This window comes from Canis lupus, chromosome 14 (assembly GCF_048164855.1).
Source record: "Canis lupus baileyi chromosome 14, mCanLup2.hap1, whole genome shotgun sequence".
Classification (NCBI taxonomy): domain Eukaryota; kingdom Metazoa; phylum Chordata; class Mammalia; order Carnivora; family Canidae; genus Canis; species Canis lupus.
In genome coordinates this window covers 44565317-44590487 of record NC_132851.1, presented here as the reverse complement: position 1 = coordinate 44590487, position 25171 = coordinate 44565317, and the positions used below count along the sequence as shown (strand labels likewise).

Here is a 25171-nt window from a genome sequence, read left to right as displayed (position 1 = left end):
CCAGCAAATACGTAAGCCTAGAATCCCTAACTAGCAAATGTGTGTCACTGGGATGATAATTAGAATACTCTTAAACAAATGCCAATTCTGTATGCAGAAGCGCTGGGTGGGGTGGCAGGAGGCCCAGGGGGCGTGCTGAGTTCTGTGGTTGGGATGAAGCTTGTGAGGAGGAGGAGGAGAAAATCCAGAGAAGCCTGATGGCCTGTCTCTGCAATGGCAAAAACAACTTGAATGAGCCAGAAATTGTGCAAAGAAAGGCCTCACTGAGATCTTCATCGTCCCCCACCTGCCAAACATCTTCCTTAGTTCCTTATCTCCCTTTCCCTTCCCATCCTCCCCCTTCCCTCTTTCTCTACATGTCTGCCTGGTTCCTTCAACAGGTAAAATCCTAAATTGTGAGCTAAAAAAAAAAAAAGGAAATGCCATCTTTGTTTGTCAACATCTTTGTTGACTTCATAACTGTATTTATTTAGCAATGCCCTACTGTCATAGAGAAAACTATGAGAAAATAATTTTTTTAACGTTGCCTACCACAATCCAATTGAAAGTATGATATGCAGAGCATGTTTTACTTGAATATTGCAAAACAAAACACACATGCCCCATGAAAGCCCTTTACGTTCAAAGTGAAAAAAATTCCTCCTGACCCAGCATGGCATATTAACCAACAGTATCCTCTGAGGAGCTGAGTGTGGGGTGTGCAAGTGGAGTTGAGAATCAGAAGTTATGAAAGATTTTCACCTGAGAAGCATCATTACCTCCCGGGGTTTCTGAAGCTCAGAGATAATCACAGAGAAAGAAGAATGCATTCGTGGCAAGAATTGTTCAGGTAGGGTTGGCACTGCTTCCCTAACTGAAGCAAAGAGTGTCGTTGTCGTCGTCATCATCATCATCATCATCATCTTCACCATCATCCTCACTTACTGAGTGCTGACTATGACCCAGGCACCACTGTAAGTGCGTCTGATATACTAACCCACGTAATCCTCGTACTGACCTTAAGTCGTATAACCATTCCGGCTGGACAGAATGAAAGCTCTGTGAATGCAGACATTTTAGACATTGTGTGTCCTCGCCCGAGGACAGTGCCTAGCGCTTAGTATCATCAAATATTAGTTGAGTGCGCAGTTGAGGAAACCGAGGCCCTAGTCAAGTGAAATTCAACATTTTGGGTGAGAAGCTTGTAGAATTGCTCTTCTCCAGCTGCTGAGGGTCTATGAGGCCAGTATGAAGGCTCTTTTATTTGCCTCCTAATCCCAACTCAGATAGAACCTAGACATAAAAAAGCCGAGGCATAGAGATCAGGGTGTCCGTTTTGTTACTGACGGGCCTAGATTGGAGATTGTGGCTTAGATGTTGGTTATCCTCAGGCTCCCTAATTCTTCCCCCGCCGGGGAGGATTTGGGCCTGAGGATGCATACACCTACTTCTGGTCCCTGTTCCATGTGTGTAGAACCCAAAAAGGACATTCCCAGCTCTGTCTCTAGATGACAGGCTCATGCCTGATGTATGTTTTTCATGGAAGAAAAAGAGCACAAGGTACAGGTCTCTGGGGGAGGGAGATGGGAAACCAGAGAAGGTGGCAGAGCTGACACGTTCAATTCCTTCTCCCAACCTCACTTGTCATGGAAGTTACTTCTCTCTCAGGGGAGACATGAACAGGCAGTGAATGGGATTGGAAGTGTTATTTCTTTTTTCCTTTTTTTTTTTTTTTCTCAGTGGGCTTCTTTGGATGTTATTATTATTATTATTACTACTATTATTTTTGAGTATAGATGACATACAATTGTCATATTAGTTTAAGGTATAGAACATAGTGATTCAGCATTTCTCTCCATTATGCTGTGCTCACCCCAAGTGGGGCTGAAAAGTGTTATTTCAGTATTGTTCCCTCTGGGGAGGAGAAGGTCTGTGAAAATGTGAGGAATGAGACATAAGGGTTTTCCCTACCAGTAGGTCGAGCCCCCGCAGGGCAGCAGTGTTGTCTTAGTCCTTCCACCTCCCTGGGAAAATGGAATATGCTGCTAATTCTGAAACCATCAGTTTTGTCCCTGATTGTCCTGTGACAATCTCTGCAGACCCAGTGTTCCTGTAAATCTCGGTGATTTAGATATGCAGATTCTGGATCCCTCAAAGGCATACTTATTCCCATACAGCTGCCACCAAGCCCTGTAATTGCCTGATAAACATCAAGGAGAGGAGCTGTTCACTGCCACCAATCTGGGAAGCTGGAAAGCAGTGGCCGCTTCCGCTGAGGGTTTGCTGAACCCCCCAGATAATTGCAAGGACGCGCTGTGCCTGGGCAGGAGTGTGAAGCAGCAGCAGCAGCAGCAGCTGTGGCAAACGGGTTCTTGAATGGGAGATTTGCAGCAAGTCGGAAAATCGACTGGCAGACCGGCTTGGGCAGATTGGTAGGGAAGGACTGGACAGGGTAAAATCAGAGGTCTTGGGAGAGGAGCTCAGGAGCTGAGCCAAGGAAAGGGGATTTTGAGTTTTGGAGGAAGGATGATTCAGGTTCTATGAGGAGCCTAGGAGGACAGGGGTGGAAGACATTGATTTCAGGAGCTCAGAGGGTGAATTTGGAAGGAAGGGGGAGGTACGCTTCCCTGAGGATGGAGGTGGGCTGGGCACTGTGGGCTACAATCCAGCTAGGGGTTAGCAGGGTCAGCAGGTGGGAGCCCTAGGTCAAGCAAGAGATGCCACACTGCAGCAGGCTCAGTGAAGCTGGAGATGAGGACCCGGGACTCTTGGAAGAGGTAAATCCATCAGTGCCATTATGACAATAATGGAAGCGAGATGTGAGCAGAGCTCCTGGAACCACATTTAGTTCCAAGCGGTGTGATGAGCTGATGGAGCATATATTTAGAAAGAACCTTTGAGAGTCTTACTGTTGAACCGCCATCCTAATGGACCTAGTTCTATTTTAAAGTAATGCATAAAATTATAAATAAATGAAAACAAGGCAGGAAACTCGTAGCATATCCGACTGTGATGGAGTTTCTTTCAATAGTGCTCTGGTGGTGCTGTGCCCAGCAAAGTCCTGATTATTTGCGGGTTCTTGTGCTCCGGGGGCATATTTGGCAGTGGGAAAGTCAGGAATCCTTCGTGTTTAAATGAGCTACCCTGCAGGAAGTGCTAAAGCAAATGCTTTGTACACGTAACAATTCTTCTCTTATTTTCTTTAATTTAATAATAACTTTGACTTTAAAAAGAAATTTTGAGAATCCATTTAAGAAAAGTTATTTGCAGTTAGAGGGTCTACTGGGGAGAAAATAGAGCAGAGCCTGACCCCAAAGGATATATTATCTCTTCACTGAGCTTGTGAAGGAAGGGACAACTGCTGTTTAAGGCACCATTTAGAAAGACAATCTGTTGCAGTATTTTTAAAGCATGATGGATGTTTAATCCTCAAAAATAGTGTTTAGCGCCTTGAAATGCTAGGAGTCTATTGACTGCTGTACGTTGGTCCGTATTTATACTCTTAAGAAGTGAACAGTTGCAGTTATAAGGACTATTCAGGTTAAGAAAATATGGACAAAAAAAAAAAGGAAGCAAGAAATGGGGATTGAAGCCTTTAATATAAATTGCCAGCACTGATATGAGTCACCAGGCAAATGAGAAAGAAAGTGAAGTGTTGGCGTGGGTGGAGGGTGCCTCCGAAGGGAGTAGACCAGGATATTTTTATCAGAATGCACATATTAAGAGTCTACTCAGTTGATGGCTGCCTGTAAGGTATGTATAAAGTGAGTTAGCGTGTGTAATTATATCCAGGCTTCTCCTCCTCCAAGGAATTTTGGAGTCTAAGACTCGAGTGGTGCTGGGTCTGACATAGATAGGGCAAAAGTGGATAATAGCAAATTCAGATGTGAAATGAGCTAATGTGCTCGAGAGGGACAAGTCCAGGTACTGTGTTGGTCAGAGATCAAGAACAGAGGTCAAGCATTTGGGGAATTTAGGGGCAATTCCCAGGAGAAAATGGAGAATCAACACACGATGAAATGAATTAAAAGGATAACCAATTAATATTCGCACATGTTCCTTGTGTTTTTCTTGCCTTTTTCTATAAAATTCCCATAAAACAACAACAACAACAACACTCGTCTCTTCTTTTGAAAATTTTTGTAAATTAGGATTAGACTCTGGGAATATCCTGAGGCTTGATAATTACTTTCTGCTTCCCCGTCTCCCAAGCTTAAATCCTTTCCTACACCTAACAGAACTCATGATTATGCAGAACTGTGTAGTGAATCAAGTTGCTATTTTCAGCAAGTCACGGTGCTAACGTCCAAAGTCTTAGAGTTGGACATGAGTTTCGATCCTGGCTGTGCCACATACCTGCTGTGTAACCTTGGGCAAGTAACAGACTTTTCTAAATGTCAGTTTCTGCATTTGCCAGAGGAGGAATAGTACCTACCCCACAGGGTTTTGTGAGAGGAGGCAAGGTAATGAGTGCAAAATACTTAGCACAGCATTCGCATACAGTAGGCATTCAGTAAAAGATGGCTTATCTTTAATATGTTCTTTCTTAGATTTATTCATTTATTTAATTAGTCTTCCCTGGGCAGCATGTATTGCCAGCAGCTGCTTTAATCCATTGGAACACATCAGTGAACAGAACAGGCTCCTGCTCCTAAGTCTACATCTTTGCAAGTGGAGCAGAAATAAATAAGCATAGTAAATAAGCATAATATATAGTCTGGCTGTAAGTGATGAATACTAGGGTGAAAATAAAAATTAATAAAAGAGCAGGGGCATGAATAGTGGGGAAACTGAGAGTCAGAGAGCGTGCTCCAGTTTATACAGGATTGTCCGTACTGGCCACATTGAGATGTTGACATTTCCAGGAGGATTTAAAGAAGGTTGAAGGAGTCCCTTCACGTGGACAGCTGGGAAGGAGCATTTTAGGATGGGGAAGGATGAAAGCGCGCCTAGAGCAAGGAAGCCAAGTTGATGGAAGAGGAAATTAGTAGGAGATGAAGTTAGCTATGGGATGGAGGTGATGGGCGCATTACGTAGGGCTTTGTTGCCATTGCATAAGCCTTGGCTTTTACTTTGTGTGGAATGGGTAATTATTTCAGCATTCCAAGCAGAAGCGTGACAAGATTCCATCTTCTTATGTTTCATAAGATCCACTCTGCATGATGTGATGAAAGTAGATTGTTCAAGGGCAAGGATGGAAGCTGGGAGACCAGTTAAGAGGGCAATGTTATCCAGGTGAGAGACAGAGATGGCTTGGCCCACCGTGGTAGCAGTAGAGATCGTGACAGGTGGTAGGATGTGGGGTATGTCTTGATGAGAGGGCCAACAGATTTCCTCACGGATGGATGTGGGTATGGAAAATGGAAGCCAAGGAGAATTACAAGGTCTTGTCCTTAGCATCAAGAACGGTTGTAGTCAGTATAATAGTTATGATCTTACAGTCTGTGGCTTCTTGTTTTATAGACTTGAAAAGGAACAGTGAACTCGCTCGTGCTTTTTGCATCCTCCACAGCCCTGTGCAAATGATATGCACAAAGTTGGTGCTGAGTAAATAATTAGTGAACCTTTGAGGGGTATGGGGACAACTTGTGCACAGAGAAAACAACAGGCAGGAAAAAATAGTAAGGCCCCTCAGAGAAAACTTCTCTCCTTTACAGCTTGATCTAGGTCCAGCCCTGACTATTCACGCCCCCCCAACGCCCCCCATCAAATTGTCTGATCCAGGCACTTTGCTCCAGACATTCTCTGGAATCAGTACAGATGCCTGCTGCCTTCTTGGTCACAGAAAATAGTCTCCCTTGTTAAGAGCCTGAGTAGTGATCTGGCCTCATAGTTTTCTGGCCACAAAGAGACAAGTACTAAGCCTGGAAATGGACACTGGATGAAATTACCTGACTGGATAAGCCCCCAAAAAAGTCTGAATTTCCTCTTACATGGGCAAAAAGGGGAATTCAGTTCTTCTCTTTATGTGGTGATATATTCTTAGGAACTAAAGAGAACTGCCCAGTATTTTCTGGAAATGATGTATTTCATTCCTGCTTTGGATTTATATTCTCGTGAACATTTACAGATGGGACACATAAAAACTTTCACACTGAGAGGAGAAGCAAACATTATTTCTGGGAGGACCAGAGGAAAAATAAATTATGTAGCTCACTTACTATTTCTGTTTTGTCATCGTAATCAGTGAGTCACAAATATAAGCAGAATGTTGAAGCTCAACAGTTGTAAATAGAGTTCAGAAATGTAGTGTCAGTTCCAAACAGGAGAGCCAGTGGGGGGGGGGGGGAGGAGGTATCAAGGCACAAATGAGATACCTTGACTTAGCTCTAACTGTCCCTGTCCCTGTAAACGGGAGGGGTTTTATCGCAGGAGGTGCGAAGGCTCATTGGTCAGTGATTCTCTGCCCTTCCAGCCAAGGGCTGACGACCCACTTCTGAGCTCAGTGAAGGCCAACCTGGGGTGAATCTCTCTGATCTGTTAGTTGGGGTTGTACCGTAGCTGCCTTTACCATCTGGGGAGTGTAAACGGCAGTTTAAAGGACGGCCAGGAATGACCAAGATAAGTAGGGTCAACGGTGGGAATCGCCTTCTGGTAAAATCCCAAACGTGTTGACTCACAAATGTGTATAGCAGATACTTTCATAGGAGGTGGTGCTGGAATCTGAACTTAGGATGGGGGGAAAATGAACTGTTTGTAACACGGTATCGGGGCAGCCAAGGAAGAAGGATTACACTTAAGTGCAAATGAAAGAGGGATAAAGCTACTCGAATATTTACACTGAAATATCTCATGTGAGAGATGTGATCAGAGCTGGGAAATTAGGTGCTTTACACTGATAAATAGTAAATCCAGTCGTGATTTCAAGAGTGGTCTGTAGTTTGCTGCTTTTGAAAAGTCAGTTTTTCATGCCTAAGTCTTGAATGTTCTTACAGATTTATCTCTTCAAATATTCTGACTTTGAAATTTCTGATTGCAAAAAAAAAAAAAAATGGTATGTCTACATTTTCTTTTAGTAGCAGTTGTCTAAAATAAAAAAAAATATTTTTTCGTTCTGAAAAAAATGTGTAGACATAACTGGGATTCAGGGACAGGTCTAGAACAGATCAAAGAGGAGACGATGTTGCGAATCGCAAAGAATGATAGATTTTTGGAACTTGAATTAAATTAAAATGAGCATTTCCTGACCACACCTATGTGTAATATCCAAAGCGATTTTACAAGACCCCCCAGAAAATTCTGTCATTTTAATTTCACAGGTAACTTTTTAAAATCCTTTCACTTCTCTCTTGTATCTAGTGAATCTTTTCTGTTCCGTTCCTTCTGTCCCAGATTTGAGATTCAAATCTCATTTTGAGGTTCGACTCCTATGCTGTAGTCTACTTTCTTAGGTTTGTCTCCCCAGGTAAAAATCAAGGTTTCCTAAAATTCCACCAAAGGCACCTATTTATTACAAGTATAAGTTATTTAGTAAAGGGAATAGCTACGCTCCCTTGTTTCTTCTTAGCTTGCAACTGTGAGTCTCTGGAATAAAATAAGTTGAAGTGACGACAGAGAAAGATTCTGAGGCCAAAAGATAGATAAATAAATGAATGAATGAATGAATGAATGAATGAATGAATAGAAGCATGCTTTGTGGATAAAAGGATGGCATACAAAGCCTTCGTGAATCCCCAACTCTGAGTTCGGTGCCACTTCTCTCTCCCTACCATCACCCACTTCCAACCTTCTCACACCACAACGGTACGGTTGGTGATTTTTGCCATTTATGCACACTTCTATTTGTTTCTTTTCCTTCCAAGACCACAATGGTTGCATACCATGTTCCTTGTCTTTTACCTAAGTGAATTACCTAGCGTAACAGGCACTTGAATATGTTTTACTTTGAAGGAAGAAAAACAGGACAAAAGAGAGAAGAAAGAAAATTCATTTCTCCATTTCTCCATGTCCTTCTGCATGTAGCTGTTGTTAGAAGCTCCAGATTTAAGCTAGAGTGATGTGTCTTTCGATTTAAGTAAGGGGAAGTTCAACACCAAAATTTGTACATAGATATATGTCCACACACACGCATACATATAGCACATGTTAAAATATATTTCCTTATTATTTCTTTATTTTTATTATTTATATATTATATATTACAGATGTGTAATAAATGTATAATGGTATGATTATACTGGCACTACTGAAGATACCGAACAGTCTTAAACTAAAGGAGAAATCCTTGTATTTTTGAATAACGTTTTATTATAGTAGTTATAAGAATGAGATGTAAGCTAGAGAAAAATGTTTCAGTGCAGCTCTGTGCCATATTAGCTACTGAATTTAGATGAGTGATAAATTGAATATGATTATTATATGCTTCATAGGATGATCATAAAAATAATTTTAAATTTATATATAAATATATATAAATAAATATAAATAGTAAATATATATAAATAAATATAAATATGAATAGTAAATATATATAAATAAATATAAATTTATATATATAAATATAAATTTACATATATATAAATTTAACCTAGTCCAGGCTACAGTATATACAATAAATGCTTAATAGGCAGCAAGTTTCTTTTATTATTACACAATGGGAATTCAACAGATAGGACAAGTCTTAAAGGTTGCTCCATAAGTTTTTAAAAGCTCCTAATTACAGGTTAAGTGTAATCATAACATTTTCTAGTGCTTATGCCTTCAGGAAATAGCATCCAGTGATAGGTGGTAAAGTTAATTACTTTAGGAGATTTCTCTTTTCCTTCTCTACTACTTTAAGTCAAATTTATTTTTAAAAAGAAAAATGATACTATCATCAAATTAGAATATCAAAAAGCTCTGTTACAAGTACAGTTTCTTTTAAGGCTGATCCAGGAGATTTAGGGAAAGATAGCAGTGGTTTTTTTTTTTTTTTTTAAAGATTTTATTTATTTATTCATGATAGTCACAGAGAGAGAGAGAGAGGCAGAGACACAGGCAGAGGGAGAAGCAGGCTCCATGCACCGGAGCCCGATGTGGGATTCGATCCCGGGTCTCCAGGATCGCGCCCTGGGCCAAAGGCAGGCGCCAAACCGCTGCGCCACCCAGGGATCCCCGATAGCAGTGGTTAGTAATATCGCCAACAAGGCTCCCCGTGCGTTTATCTCTGGAATGTTGTAGATGAGAAATGTTGTAATTTTAAGTGTGAGAACTGCATTCTACTTGAAAAAAAAGCAATTCTAATTAATACTTTTAGCATCTAAATCTAAAACTTTGCCTTAAGATTTTTCCATGTATGATTAATATAATTCAGGAATTTTACCACCATCATAATACTACTACATGTAATTTATTTCAGATTATCTAACATATAAAGATAATACTTGATTAATTTCAAGTATTGAAATTAAATTAAATTTCAAGTATTATCTTGATGATTTCATATTTAAGTGTGTCAGGATTCGTACGGCTGTATGCTTGATCATAATCTGCTATCCGCTAGAGTTGAACAAGAAGATCAAAATGAATCTCCTACTTAAGCCATATTTCTAAAGAAAACATAAACTACATGATAGCAAACAGCGAATGATAAATGATTGTTCTTAGGATGTTGCTTTATATCATTTTGTGATTATCTGTGATGCTTCATGTTACTCATATAAAGCAAAGTGCTGGGAGCTTTTGAGTGGAGGGACACAGGACCGTCTGATACCTTCTCATGCATTAAAAGTTACAAGGTGATTTGATTATTTCATTTCAGGCAGTAGTAACATCTGGAACCAACAGAAAGAGTAGTTAAATTCTTGAGGGATGGCAAGGACAGCTTCACAGGGGATTTGTGGTCTGAGCTTTTTTTTTTAAGAACAGGGATTAATTGAGAGGACACTCGATATAGAGAAAAGAACAAGTGTAAAAAAGACAAAAGAAATGAAGGAGAGTGACATGGAGTGTTGTATGGCTGAGGCGTGCTTTATGGAACAGCGTTGGACCAGGATGGAAATACGGACAAAGATCATGAAGAGTCTTATGTGTCCTGCTGTAATCTTCAAACTTGATCTGTAGGCAAAGGAGAGTCGTGGAGAAAAAGTTTGACCAGATGATCAAGAAGAAATATCACATGATTTCCACTTAGAATGAGACTCCAGCAGTATCATGGAAGGTAGATGGGAATTGGCAAGATGGGAGACAGGAAGACTGAAAGAGGCCATTCCAAAGGTCGTTGCCAGTGAGAATGGAGGGGAAAGGAGAATTCGAGAAACTTGTAGTAGGCAATGCAATTGAAAGAGCCTGGTGAGCGACTAAAATGTAAAATATGAGTAAGAAGGTCAGAGTGAGTCTAAGAGTTGGACAGCTGACATAGTGCCTTTTAGCAAGACTAGAAATAGGCATAATTTTGAATATTTGAGAGTCATGTTCAATATGAGCTTTTGAAATCGTTTGGATTGTATTTTCCAAGCGTTATACTAGAATTACATTAAAATGCTTCCCTTCTGTGAAATAGTAAAGAAAGAACAGAAAAGTCCTTTTGCAAGGTGAACGTTATTTTGCTGTTGACAGCAGTATTCTGCGGGGATGGTGAAAAGGTCGTAAAAGAGAGTCAATTAGCACGCTTTAACTTACGTACCTTTTTATAATAAAGACATGAATATGGTAAGTTTTTTTGATCCCTTGCTATTAGCAATATAAATGGGTCATATTTCTTAGTGCATTAAGAATTCTCAATTCATGTTGACATAGTAGTTCATGGTCTTAAAAAGATAAAAGTGTATCCTTATTATGTATTAGATATGAGAATCCTTTCTTATTAATATGCATTTGGGGAGCAAAATGTGAATTTATACGGGCATTGTTTCTATTTTTAAATTCCCCCGAGTTAGTTGTTCATCTGGTTTCTATGAGTACTTAGAGAACAACTAATAAACTCCAAGTTCCTAACTCAGGAATGCTAGATTTGGAATAGCCTGTGCCCAGACTGATATATGGACTCTGAGGGTTCTAGCGTTTCCCATGTGCTCTAGAGGTCATCTTTTACAGTTTGAAGGGGGATGGGGTCACTAGGATCTCCTCACTAGAATCTAGCCTGAAGTAATAGAAGGGTGATATCTTTGAGTACATCTTCAGTCTTTTGCTTGTCAGAGGCCCAGGTTGAGCATGTAGCAATTGCCTGATGAAACATCACCTTGAGGAACATAAATTGCTGCTGGTACCCCATACAACTTCCCTTTGGAAACATTCTCTCCCTAGTCTGTCGGGCTGTGGATGTCTCTGGACTGCACTTAGTAAACCCTTAGGAGCTATTTGTTAATGAGGCCAAATGGCCCCACCAACCTGATGGGAATCAGTTTCCCCTTCCCTTTCCTATTTGATTTCTTTCCGTAGGGCTGGGATCCCTGGGTGGCGCAGCGGTTTGGCGCCTGCCTTCGGCCCAGGGCGCGATCCTGGAGACCCGGGATCGAATCCCACGTCAGGCTTCCGGTGTATGGAGCCTGCTTCTCCCTCTGGCTCTGTCTCTCAGTCTTTCATGAATAAATAAATAAATAAAATCTTTCCGTAGGGCTTTGGGGAGAGAATTATGTCTTCAGTTCCCTCACCAGAGTAAGCTGAATCATGAGATAGTGAAGAAAGGCATTTCAAAGAGAGAGGGGCACTACGGATATATTACCTGGTGACAGTTCTAGGGGCCAGAATAGCCCCAAACCCTAAGAGGGATAGATAAAACCTGCAGTAATTTGAACTCAAATTCATTTGTAACCCATAATCAATGACTGTCATGAGAAGATGTACTTAGTCCATTCTTTAAGGACTTTTTGTATCCCCTTCATAAGCATTTAGTCATCTTGATTCTTGTTCAGGATTCTTTTTTTTTTTTTTTTCCCTCGTTCAGGATTCTTAAATGAGCTATACTTTTAAAATTAATCTATTTACAGGAACAGGGAAAAAAATCAAAGTAAACAAAACTACAAGAACAAACAACATACAAAGAAGCAACAACTAAAAAGCACCAGAAATCTTACTCTGAGAGGAAATTCCATATATTTTAATATATGGCGATATTTCACATTTCCAGATCATCACAAAAAGTCGACGACCACGATGTAGAACTATAGTGAAAGAATGATTGTACGGAAACACAGTACATACTGATTTTATTATTGTTCTTAATCCTTCCTACTTTTATAGGCACTTTGCTGACCATTCAAATGCAGCCTTGTACATGTTCTCCATTCCTTTTTATCAGACTTGTATTGGGTGCCTGCTGGGAGGATGGCATTGGGCAAGGTGCAACAATTCCTTTGTGGTACAATGCCAACAAATTGCATTAGCAGATTCAAAGTTTTCGGCTTTTGGTAGGGAACACTAAGTGCCGCGTACACAAAAGTCACTTAATAAGTATTTGTTGACTTTAGCAAAACTAGATGATGACAAATGGCACATGTAGGTGTTATGGGAATCATCCCAGGAAGCAGAATGTTCTTTGTTGTTGGTGAGAGAGCTAAAGCAAAACACAGCAATGACTAACCCATTTTAAAAGATATGCGTGACATGCTATTTATGATACTCGATAAGCAAAGATTAGGATCCTGATCCTCTCGAAGGGATGTCATCCACAGCTTGATTTTGCTCTCAGTATTGCAAGTTCATGTCCTTCTTAATATCACTGTTAATATCCGAATTACAGGGGTAAAAAGACAGTACCGCTTATTGCTTGGGTAGTTCGCTCCAGTGAATACAATTAGTATCTTTCCTGTGCTTTTAATTATTATCATTTTTTTCTTCTTAGGGTAACTGAATAACGTCTGCATTCAGCTTTGGTTTCTCTCAGACGCGCCTTTGAGATACGCATTAGCTTCAGAAGTGGTACCGGGAGGCCCTGGAAGAGGCGATGGCTAGGTGGCACAGGGCAGGGAGGGGAGCCCGAGCAGGCTGCAGGGTACTGCTGGGGAGGCTGGGTTTGGTCTCCCCTCCCTCTGAGGTCCTCTAGGAAGTGGTGTGGGACATGCCTTCGAGTGGTGCTCCCTGAGGAGGAGAGAAGGCCGAGTTGTATCTCCTCCCCACTCCCATGGGTCATTGATGGATGGTTGTTCCCGGAGACAGAAGCTTCTCTGCACGTCTGGTCTGCACGTCCTGCTGCCCTGCGCGGCTGGGGAAGGCCCCAGGCGGAGGATCCAGGGGATTCCAGCAGAACCCTGGGGCACGGAGGGCGGTGGTGCTTGTCAAGGCTGGGGGGACAAAGACTTGGCAGCAGCTGGGCTGTTGGTCTTCGTGGACGTAGGCGGTGTTAGGTGTTGTCCATATAATCGTTTCAATATCAGACGTGTTACCTGAAATCATTGTCTGTTACATTAAGGAGTGATGGACGGGTATTTTGCACGGCACTTGAAATTCCTCTCCTCTCCAGGATCTTCCCTAACTTTCCAGGCACCAGACCTAAAAAGCTCCTTCCGTTTCTTCCCCACTCTCCCTTGTCACTCAATACAGCGCAGGGCACGCCGTCCCTTGCCGCCCCACAGGTGCCGGTGGCTTCCTCGCTGCGAGCCCCGTCTGCTTACCCAGGGCTGGGCCTCCACCCGGATCTTTCCTGTCCACCCCGGCGCTCCATCCGCATTGCCCATGTGCTCAAACGTCTTCCACCTTAAACAAGCAAACACAGAACCTCACCTCCTTCTGTTGCTAGAGCTCTCTTCACCCTCACGGTTAAACTTCTCCAGTTGTTTCAAATCACTCTAAGCCCTTTCCTCTTGTCCCCCTTCTCTCGCACCCCCCTGGCCTCTGCGCATCTTCTTTCTTGCACCAATGGCTCGCAGGTCTCCAAGCACAGTGGGGATTGCAGACCTCACATTGCTTGATCCCTCAGCAGAAGCGACTGCCCATCACTCTCTTCTTCATAAGGCCTTAAATTGCCTTTGTAACACTCTTAAAAAAAAAAAAAGATGTATTTATTTATTTGAGAGAGAGCATGAGCAGGAGAGGCAGAGGGACAGGGAGAGGGAGATTTCAGTCTGAGCACTGAACACAGGGCCCCACATGGGTCTTGATGTCACCACCTTGAGTTCACGACCCTGCGATCATGACCTGAGTTGAAATCAAGAGTTGAATGCTTAACCAAATGAGCCAGCCAGGCTCCCCACCTTTATAACGTTCTTATCGTTAGCCTTTGGGACACCATATTCTCCTCTACTTTTGATTCCACTACTCCGCTGGACTCTCCTTCCTGGCTAATTTCCTGGCTCATGTTCTTTTATGAGGGTTTTTTTTTTTTTTTTTTTAAGTTTGTGCCTCTTAATCCCCTTTTTCTATTTTGCTCATCCCTCCACCCACCTTCCCTCTGGCAACCACCAGTTTTTCCTCTGTATTTGAAAGTCTGTTAGGATTTGTTTGTTCATTTTGTTTTTTAGATTCCATGTATAAATGAAATCGTACAGTATTTGTCTTTTTGTGTCTGACCTATTTCACTTAGCATAATACCTTCTAGGTCCATCCATGTGATTGCAAATGGCAAGATCTTTCTTTTTTATATCTGAATAATATTCTATCATATGTGTGTGAGTATATGTATATATATACATACATATATATAGAAAGTTGAATGGATAAAGACGATACACACCACAACTACACAACTACTTTATCCATTCATCTATCTATTGATGGGCACTTGGGTTGCTTCCCTATCTTGGCTGTTGTAAATAATGCTGCTATGATCCTACAGAAATCCTGAGGGGGGAATATATTTGTTTTGCATTTGTCTGACATCAAGTTAAATAACCTAGATGAAATGGACAGCTTCATAGAAAGATTCAAACCACCAAAACTAACTCAAAACGAAATAGAAAATCTAAATAAACTTATATGAGAAAAGAGAGATAATTAATAATGATATTAAACATTTGTCAAAGCAAATCATAGGTTTATATGGATTCACTGATGAATCTTACTAAATATTTATAAGAGTTAACACCAATACTTCATAAATTCTCCTTAAATAAAGAAGAGAATGCTTCTCAGCACGTTCTATTAGTCTAGTATTACTCTGATACTAAAATGAGACAAAGACATTGTAAGAAAGGAAAACCGCAGACTAATATCCCTTGTGAACATAGTTTTGCATACAAACGCTCAAGAAAATACTAAGAAATTAAATCCAGCAACATAGAAAAAGCTATTCACCCAAACCAAGTGAGTCTTATTCCAGGGATGCAAATTGTTTTAATGCATGAAAATAAATTGGTGTAACATAATCATATTTATAGAAAAAAGGGCAAATGATTTGTGAGCATATGCGTATTTCATAAAAAGTATATGGCAAAATCCAACTTATTCATCAGTTAAAAAAAAAACCACACCTCCCTATAGACTAGGAATAGAAGGGATTCCATTTATATGAAACGTCCAGATTACGCCAATCCGTAGACTCAGAAGCTGAAATATTTGTTCTCAGAGCCTGGAGGGAGGGAGGTTAGGGAATCTGTGCAGGGTTTCTCTCTGATGATAAAAATGTTCTAACGCTAGATAGTAGTGATGTACAACTCTATCCTAAAAACCACTGAATTGTACACTTTAAAAAGAGTATGTTTTATATGATGTGAATTATATCTCAGGAAAGGTATTATTAAAAAAAATAAACTATTTGGGTGGATGAGCGGAAGCACTGTTACTATAGAGATGATGGTAGCTTTCACAGTAGTAACGTAGAAGAGGTGAGAAGTTGTTGGATTATAGATATCTGGTTGGAGAGCCAGCCAGACTTCCTGTTGCAGACAGAGAATTTGTGAATGAAACCAAGATCTGTGGCCCAGAGCATTGGAACAACAGTCAGATACCACAGGGAATGTCATTAGTGTGATGGGTTTTGGAGAGAAAAAAAATCATTTTTGTTTGGCATATGATAAGTTTGAGAAACTTGTCAGGTAGCCATGTGGAAATGTCAGCTGGACGGTTACATCTAGGAGTCTAGACTTTAGAAGACAGCTCTGACTTAAAATAGAATTTCAGAAGTCCTTGACTACATGGAATAAATCATCAAGAAGTATAAATAAAGAAGACCAAGAACTGAACGTTGGGACGATCCAATATTAACAAGATGTTGGCACAGGAGTAAGGCAACCAGTAAGGCTGGAATAAAATCAAGAGATTGGGTTGCTGCAGAAATCAAGTGAAGAAAGTGTTTCCAGGAGAGGGAGTCTTTTCTTACACGTTCTCAGAGCATATTATCCTGTCAGTAAGTGGGTATTTATTTGATTTTGCGTAGTATCTCTCTTCACCAGGCTACAGCATTATGAGAGCAGAGGCTATGTCTATCGAAACTGACTCTGAACTAAGAGTGATCATTCATTCGTTGACTTGACAAAAAATTATCAATGTTGTCAGAGATTTTTCTGTGCGGGGTTTTTACTTTTCTGAGCAAAAGTCCCTGTCTTCATGGAGCTTAACTTCTAGAGGGTGAATGTAGACCAGAACTCTCTGTGATGATGGGAATGTTCATCTTGGCTATCCATTGCGGTAGCAATAGTGACAGGTGGATAAAATATGGCTGGTATATAGGAGGAACCAGGTATTTTATTTTAACTAATTGAAATTAAATTCAAATAGCCACATGTGGCTCGTGTCTACCCTATTAGTAGATATTAAGCAGCAAACAGTAAACATGGCAAGTCAATGAACATACAAAGCCAGGGAGAAATGTGAAACAGTTGCACTTCAAAATAGGATTTGATAAAAATTTAGGGAGCACCTGGGTGGCTCAGTTGGTTAAATGTTCAAGTCTTGGTTTTGGCTCAGGTTGTGATCTCAGGATGGTGAGGTCGGGCTCTGCTCTCAGCACAGAGTCGGCTTGAGATGCTCTCCCTCCCTCTCTGTCCCTCTCCCATTTTCCTCCTTGCACAGGCACTCTTTTGCTCTAAAAATAAATAAAATCTTTAAAAAAAATAGAATGGTTGATGTACCCCGTTGAGGTATAATGATTTCTAAGGTTGGTCCTCTTGCATGTTTTACGTTTTTTGTTGTTTTATGCGCTTGTTCTACTGCAACTGTTCATTTCCAGGCTCTACAGATAGTTTATACCAGTCAAATAAAAAGGGCCTATTTCAGCATCTTCTAATAATACTACTTTAAAAAAAACTCGAACTTTATTCCCTTGATTTCTACACTTTCCTTTCCTCAATATCATGTTTTCCCTTTTGCTTTGATGATTGTAACATCTTCCAAATTGGATAGATTGTCTTCAGTCTCCTCTGATTCAGGCTGCTCACTGTTATGAATATAACAACATTTCTAGTACAGTAGCCTTGCAGGTAAGATTCTCCCAGAGTCCTTCAGTCAGTGCCCTGCTGCCATGGAGAGAGAGGTCATATTCTCAACGTTGTGGCACATCAGGTCTCTTTTGATGCAAGAGATACCCTTGATACCTTTGATGCAAGGAACCTGATACCCCAGTCTTCCTACTTATCTTCCTACTGAACTATTTGCAAAGGATTTTTGGAAGTAAGTTTGGTATATATATAATATATATATATATATATATATATATATACACACACACACACACACACACACATATATATAATATATCAAATATATCATATATATGATATATGTATATATATAATGAATATTAGTCATCACAGAGAATGAAATCTTGGTATTTGCAGTGACACGGATGGCACTAGAATGTATTATGCTAAAAGAAGTCAATCAGAGAAAGATGGATAACGTATGATTTCCCTCATATGTGGAATTGAAGAAGCAAAACAGAAGGACACATGGAAAAAGGGGGGGGAAGGAGAGAGGGAAACAAATCACAAGAGACTTTTAATGATAGAGAACAAATTGAGGGTGGATGGGGGATGTGGGTGGAGGGGGTGGGTTAGCTGGGTACCAGTTTATTTATACAGGAGAGCACTTGTGATGATGAGCACCGGGTGTTGTATGTAAGCGATGAACCGCTGAATTCTACTCCAGAAACTGGTACTGCACTGTATGTTGACTAAAATTTACATGACAATTTAATTTTGTTAAATACTGACTGATTATCCAATGAAGAAACATTTTTTATCAGTTAATGTGAGCCCTTCTTGAAGTTATTTTTTCATTCATTTTGGAGATCTTTCAGGGCCATTTATTATTTTTCTTTCTATCAAGTACACCTATTCAGAAGAGTACAGAGAATAGTAGGATTTATTTCATGGCCGGCTTCATCAAATCTTCATGTTTGCCAAAATTAAGGTCAGTTTTAAAAGAAGGAAAATAATAGGATACATTAGAAACCATTAGAAACCCCCTCTGTAACTGTGAAAAGGTTAGTCCCCTTTCTCTCTCTTCTATGATAGCTGCCTTTCAAATCTGGAATTGGATGATTGCTCCTAAGGATCACACCTTTTATGTTTACCACATGCAGTCCTTATTTCTCCTCAAGTACTTCTTATTAACCTCGGGGTATTTTGCCTTTGGAAAATCTGTATGGAAGATCCTCTTTTGCATATTATGCTGTTGGCATTTCTAAAACTAAGAATTTAGCTTATGAACAATTATTTTGAGGTAACTCATGGTATACATTTCTGTTAAAAGCCACTTACTGTTTGCTCAAAAGTTAAATTTTGGTTTCCACTGAAATAGGGCTTTCTCTAAATACATTCTTTCCATTTGCTTGGTTTAAGTTTCTTCACTAGTATCCTGTTCCATAGGCTTTCAGCCTCCTTCTGTCAATGGACAGTTTGGGCTCTAACTTCACCAGTGATGGTCCCCATTCAGCCATTCATGGCCATTTGTAATGTTGGTGAAATATTTGGGGGAAAAGGTAATATATTCGACATGAACTGTAATTAGAAATTATTTGTCAATCCAAACACAAAACATGTAATATGTGGCAGTCATTGTGCTGAGGACTAGCGATAGGACAGTGGACAGAGGTGACATAGTCGTCGTCTTTTCATGCATCTGAATCCTGGTTGGGGAGATGCACCAAACAAAACCCCCAAATGAGTGAAAACACATTAAGGCATGAAAATAATGGCAAATTTTAAAGAGTTTATGCAAAAATGAAGTGTCGGGGAGGAAATGAAGGAAGCCAACTTCATTATACAAGGGGTGTAGTGAACCTCTGACCTGGAGAGAGGACATTTAAATAGAGACTTAAAGGCAGGTAAGCGATCACCTCAAGGGAAGGGAGAGAAACAGTAGCCAAGGTGAAGGCTCTGAGTCCGGGCCGTGCAAGGTGGGTCCACTCAATGTGATCGGAACTCGAGAAGGTAACTCGTGGTACTTAAAGCGAAGAAGAGACTGAAGGGCCACCAGAATGTGGTCAGTCCATTTATTTACTCTGTGATGGACATCTGTCCATCAGAATATTATAACAGGCATTAGTTAGCAACACAATTCGGCCTTGCGCTAAACGCATACTGGAAAATAAAAGTTGACCAGAAGCTATTATGGATTTTTGACAAATTAGTGTCGCAAGATCCCCAAATAACCGATATTCATAAAATCTTACTTCTTCTGCTTCCTTTCCTTTCCCTTCTCTTCTCTTATGGAAAGCCAAATCATAATAAAAGATAATGTTTTGAATAGATGTGTCAAATATTTGTCATCACACAAAACTATTTTACCAATTCATGTTGATTGTTGGCAACTCTATTGCAACAACCAGGAGTCCCTTTCTCAGTCTTACAGCTATTGGGTATTCATGGTCAGTGTTTGCCTTGCTGACCTTCCTTTTATTGAACTTGCTTAGCTGGAGAATATTCCTTGCAGTGCATACAGCTCTCTCACTGTGCTTATGAAGTCGATAAACCATGAAATCATTTACTTAAGGTAATTTTGCATATCTGTGTTCTGTGTCTTTAGGTGTTGCTCTTGCTGCCTAGAGCTTTGAGGGTAATCTTACGTTTCTCTTTGGATTCTTAGCTGCCACTTCCCTGTAGCCACGAGGTACTGGGAACACTCTCCCTTACCCTTTACTTGCCATTCGTCATAAAGTGGATATTCTTCATGTCCTTAGCATGAATATATTCACACATTTTGTCATCTTTCTTCTCTAGTTTTGCTACTCCAGACTACAGAGAATAATTTTATCTGCCTCTCTTTGGCTGAAGACTCCCTCCCTCAATGTTTACATTTTCCTTTCCTGGAACATTTAAAATCAATATCTGTAGTGACTTAAAGTTTTATTGGATTGTTTATGGAATAGGTGTGACAGTATTGATTTGGAATGAGTAAGAGGAAAAAGCAAACCAACTCGAGTCCCATTTTCATAATTCCTTTCTAATAGCACATATCATTCACGTCCAGGACCAGCTGCATGATGTGTGAGGCCTAGTCCAAGATGAAAATGCAGGGCCCTTTATTCAAAAGATAATTAAGAATTTCAAGAGAGCAAAAGCAGAACACCAAACCACGCACGGGGCTCGTCTGAGCACAGGGCTGTGTGACACCACACAAGCTGCATGCCCACGAAGCTGACCCTGTGCAGGTCTTCAGGGCAGCTGGCAGCTGAGAATTAGCTTTATGAATATATTTATTGTCCCAAATGAATGTTATGGTAAAATTTAATGAAAAAAGATTTTTGAAAGAAAATAGAATATAAAATAATAAAGTTGAATAAATACATTTATTTGGAACACTATGTTTTTGGTGCAGAGTATTATGGTGAATAGAAATATGTGGCTAATGAGAAAACACTTTTAGGTTCAAGTGTAGTATTATTGACTGTGGTTTACCCTGAGAGCTTAGGAGCCACATTGCCTGGGTTCTGAAGCCTGGCTCTATTTGCTCTACCAAGTGAGGGTCGTTGGGCGCTTTTCCTTACGTGTCTCTGTGTGCATCTGTGTGCATATGTATTGGGATGGTAACAGAATCTACCTCTAGGTCTATCATGCAGATTGTTATATTTCAAGTCATGTGAAGCATCAGCCTTCAAAGTCTGCTGTGATGTTTCAAAATCCTTGTTGCTTTTTATTTTGGCCTTAGTGGATACAATATTCCAGAATTAGTTTAATTACTCTCTCCTTCATGATTGTGAATCAGTGTCCAGTATAATATTAAAAATATTTTGTGATATTGTTTCTGTGGGATTACAAATTGGACAGAGGATGAGACATTCAGTTTGTGATGATAGAAATTAAGGATGTATTATTCACTGAGGGGGGCACTTGACAGGATGAGCACTGGGGGTGATATGCTACATGTTGGCAAATTGAACTCCAATATAAATAAATAAATAAATAAACAAACAAACCAATCAATCAATCAATCAATAAGGCAGCACTCAACCAGAGGGGGGGAAAAAAAAGGATGTATTATTGTTTTTTCCTATAAGTACATTGGAAGAATTTTTCTTTTTTAGTCTTTTCTTTGAGCCTTTCCACTGTCACCATTTGGCTTTTTTAAAAATCAAAGATCCAAATCACCTGGTTAAAAGAGCCATCTAGTTAATTGTGTTACAGTTAGTAAGTTATATAACTTTGAACCTAATTCAAGTCGAGCTTAATGTTTCATACATTCGTAAATACCTTTAAAGGCAAGTTTGGAAGTAATCCATTGTGATTGATGTCAGTTAACTGCTTTTATTTTTTTGTCACTGAGTGATCGTATTTATAGTAATTAACAATTCATTTCTATGCTCTATTGAGAAGATGTACTTATTGACAATCTACAAACAAAACCTCTACCGTCATGAAATACCATCTGAAATATTTAGTTAAAAATCAAATTTAGGACTATATCAAATAGTAACCCTACTAACCACACTTTATTTTTAGTACTGGTAGTAAATTTTTTATAAACTGGTTCAGTTAAGACAGATTTTGAGAAACTATTAATTCTCAGAAATATGTTTAAAACAGAATATGTCTAAATCAAGTGTAGTTTCCAAGTAAGAATGTCATAATACTTCTAGGCATTTAGCATTTAGGATTGTGAGAACCTATGAAATAATTGAGTAATACAGAAATTTTTGTTTGTAAAGGTTGAAAAGAAAGTAAAAAGCAATATTCCTAAATAACGCACAGCTTTCTAGTCATTCCATGTACTTGATACCGTCTCTTTCAGTGGCTCTCGTTATATATTATCTATATTTAATCTCTTTTTCTCATATCAGACAGTATTACTGAAGTCTTCACTAACATCTACGTGACCAGTTTTGGCCCTGTCTCAGACACAGATATGGTGAGTTTTTCATTAAACAGTATTTTTTCTTCACATTGTGTTCCCATTATATGGGGGGAGGTTAGAATAAACCAGTATTTTTAGTATTACAGAATTATGCGTCTGTCTCATGTCGAGTCCATCCAAATATTTGGAAAGTTAAGGATATTTGTTTGTTTCAGTGGAATGCTATTCCTGCTTGAGTGTTTATATTAACCCTTTACATTTTACATTCCTTACAGAGTTTGTCTACCTAGCTACAGTGTGGTAAAAAATTAGTTAAATACAAATAGTTATTTTACTGAGAATCATTTTCTAGGATTCAAGGACCTGCTTGGACTTTGATAAGTAAAATCTGTAAAGTTTATCAGACGGTCGCTTCTTAACAGAATATACTTAAGATCAGGGCTAGAAATGCAGATCTTCCATTGGCATTAAGTGAGGTGGGTCCATCTCACATTTTCTAAACACACACTGTACCTACAAGCTACATACTTAGTAGGCATATGTAAATCGATCTAAAGAAAATGAGAACTTGACATTCTCAGGTTCAATGAAATTGGTATTTATTTTTCTTTAAAATGAGATAGGTAAGAGGGAAATTGGTCTGCTGGGTTAGAAAGTTAGCAGGCTAGCAACATCATAGATAATTATTGATTAAGCATCAAAATTTTAGTAGTCCGTCTTCCATCTCTACTGCTTACTGTAGTGCTCAGTTATAGACATTTTTGTTGAAATACTTTACATTCACCTTCCTTATGACCCAGGAAATGAGAATTAGAGGAAATGCCTTTATCCTTCCTTTGCCTGGTCATCCTCCATCATGTCACCTTTCCCTCACTTCTTGCCTCTCTCCGACAACCCAAGGGTCAGGACACCAAGTTTGGCAGTTTTTCACCAGGATAAACACACAAAAACGAAGTTTTCCTTTAATGCAGACATCAGTAAACATTAGCCAATTTATTGGGACCTCTCTGCCTTTTCTTTAGGAAACAGATATGCCACGTCTATTATTTAAAAATTTTGCTTTGTCTTCCATCGCAGTCACTTCTCTGAATTCATAGTCCTTTTCTTAAATTGATTTGGATGGCTGAGAATATAAAGTGGCACAGGGGTAATGACCTCTCATTTTGGGGACATGGTTGATACCCAAACACTGGCAGGTCTTTGAAGTTCTTTCAAATTCTAATGTGAAGATTTAAGTGCTTTTTTTCCCCTCTTAACTCCAGGCCTTAACCACAATTCCACAGCAACAGAAAAAAAAGTCCTACTTTCAACATAATCCCTCCCCCTCCCTTGTAGTATCTTCTACTGTGATGGAAGAGATTAATCTGCCTCTTTCCATAGGTCAATTTTAAGTGTATGGAAACTTTAAGACATGAAAGACATATTTAGCAAGAATATGTATTCCAAACATTATTGGTTGTCTGTAAAGACAATGTATCTGTGCACTTTGTCTCAGTAGATGCTTCCAAATACTAGAAAGTCACAGTGAGAATGAGCACCTAACCTCTACGTAGAGGTGGAATTCCTCTACGTAGAGGTGGAATTCCTCTACGTGGAATCAAGGAGAGTCAGAACTTCATCTGACACTGAAAAACCAGCAAGATGTAATAAAAGATGCTCTTTTATGGTTACCGTTGGTGTCTTACTACCAGCCAAAACAGAAAGGCAAATAATATAGAACTCCAGATATCAAAGTTTTCAGTGTTGTATATTTTGTGCTGTGTATATTAATGCTCCAGTTACTTTTAATGGTTTTTGTTTTTTATTGTTTTTGCCAAGGGAATTATCCTACCTAAAAATCAAAAATAGAAAAACATATACTTCTTTTAGACACACGAAATGATTATTTTCTGGAGGTTTTGGATAAACTCATTCATATAATTTAGGCAAAATGTATAAGGTGACTTTTTTCCAGTGGTGGCAATGGATTAGACTAATCCTCCTCCTCTTTGTTCTGACCATACGGTCAGATTACTAGCACACACTTAGAAAGCAGATAGCTTCAACTCAAAATGGATAAAAGACTTGAACAGAACAATTGAAACCATAAAACCACTAGAAGAAAATATTCCATGGAAGAGAAGACATTTGACATCAGTCTTTAGTAAGGGGTTTTTGGATCTGACATCAAAAGTAAAATTGGGGATCCCTGGGTGGCGCAGCGATTTAGCACCTGCCTTTGGCCCAGGGCGTGATCCTGGAGACCCGGGATCAAATCCCACGTCAGGTTCCCGGTGCATGGAGCCTGCTTCTCCCTCTGCCTATGTCTCTGCCTCTCTCTCTCTGTGTGACTATCATAAATAAATGAAAAAAAAAAAAAAGTAAAATTGAAGAAATGGGACCACATCAAACTGGAAAGCTTTTTCACAGCAAAAGAAACCATCAGCAAAATGGAAAGGCAACCTACACAATGGGAGAAAATATTTGCAAATCATATATCTGATAAGGGGTTAATAGCCAAAGTAAATAAAGAACTGACACAACTCAATAGTAAAAACAAACAATCCAATTTAGAAAAGGAAGACAAACTGAACAGAAGTTTTTACAAAGAGGTACAAATGGCCAACAGATACATGACAAGTACTCAACATTACTAATCATCAGGAAAATTCAAATCAGTGTTACCATGAGATATGACCTTACACCTGTTAGTATGGCTGTCATTATAAAGATAGGAGATAAGTATTTATGATGTGGAGGAAAGGAATCCTTATACACTGTTGGTGAAAATGTAATTGGTGTAGCCACTATGGAAAACTGCAAGGAGGTTTCTCAAAAGTTAAAAAGGGAACTATTCTATGATACATTAATTCCATTTCTGAGTATATATTACAAGGAAATGAAAGCAGGATTTCAGAGAGATTTCTGCACTCCCATGTTCGTTGCAGCATTATTCACAGGAGCCAAGATATAGAAACATTTTATATATATATAAATATATATATGTGTGTGTGTATATATATATATATATACACACACACACACACACACATATTTAAGTCATATATGATTCATATATCATATATGTGAGTACTTTTGGCCATGGAAAAAAAACAAAAACCTGAATTTG

General features: G+C 39.4%; 1 protein-coding gene across 22 annotated transcripts in view; it reads left to right on the top strand.

The window, feature by feature from the left end:
- Positions 1-25171, top strand: part of GABRA2 (gamma-aminobutyric acid type A receptor subunit alpha2) — a 163626-nt gene that overhangs the window by 29788 nt on the left and 108667 nt on the right. For 19 of the 22 annotated variants that reach the window (XR_012007073.1, XR_012007072.1, XR_012007071.1 and 16 more), the window contains one exon: positions 22049-22116. The exons of 1 other annotated variant lie outside the window; for it this stretch is intronic. Coding sequence is in view for 14 of the 21 variants with exons in the window: in XM_072774929.1 (XP_072631030.1) it covers positions 22049-22116 (68 nt within the window). In the remaining 7 variants the exon portion in view is untranslated. Of the gene's footprint in view, positions 1-5085; positions 5215-5305; positions 5364-22048; positions 22117-25171 lie in introns of those variants that run through there. 2 more of the 22 variants (XM_072774937.1, XM_072774932.1) reach the window with 2 other exon arrangements.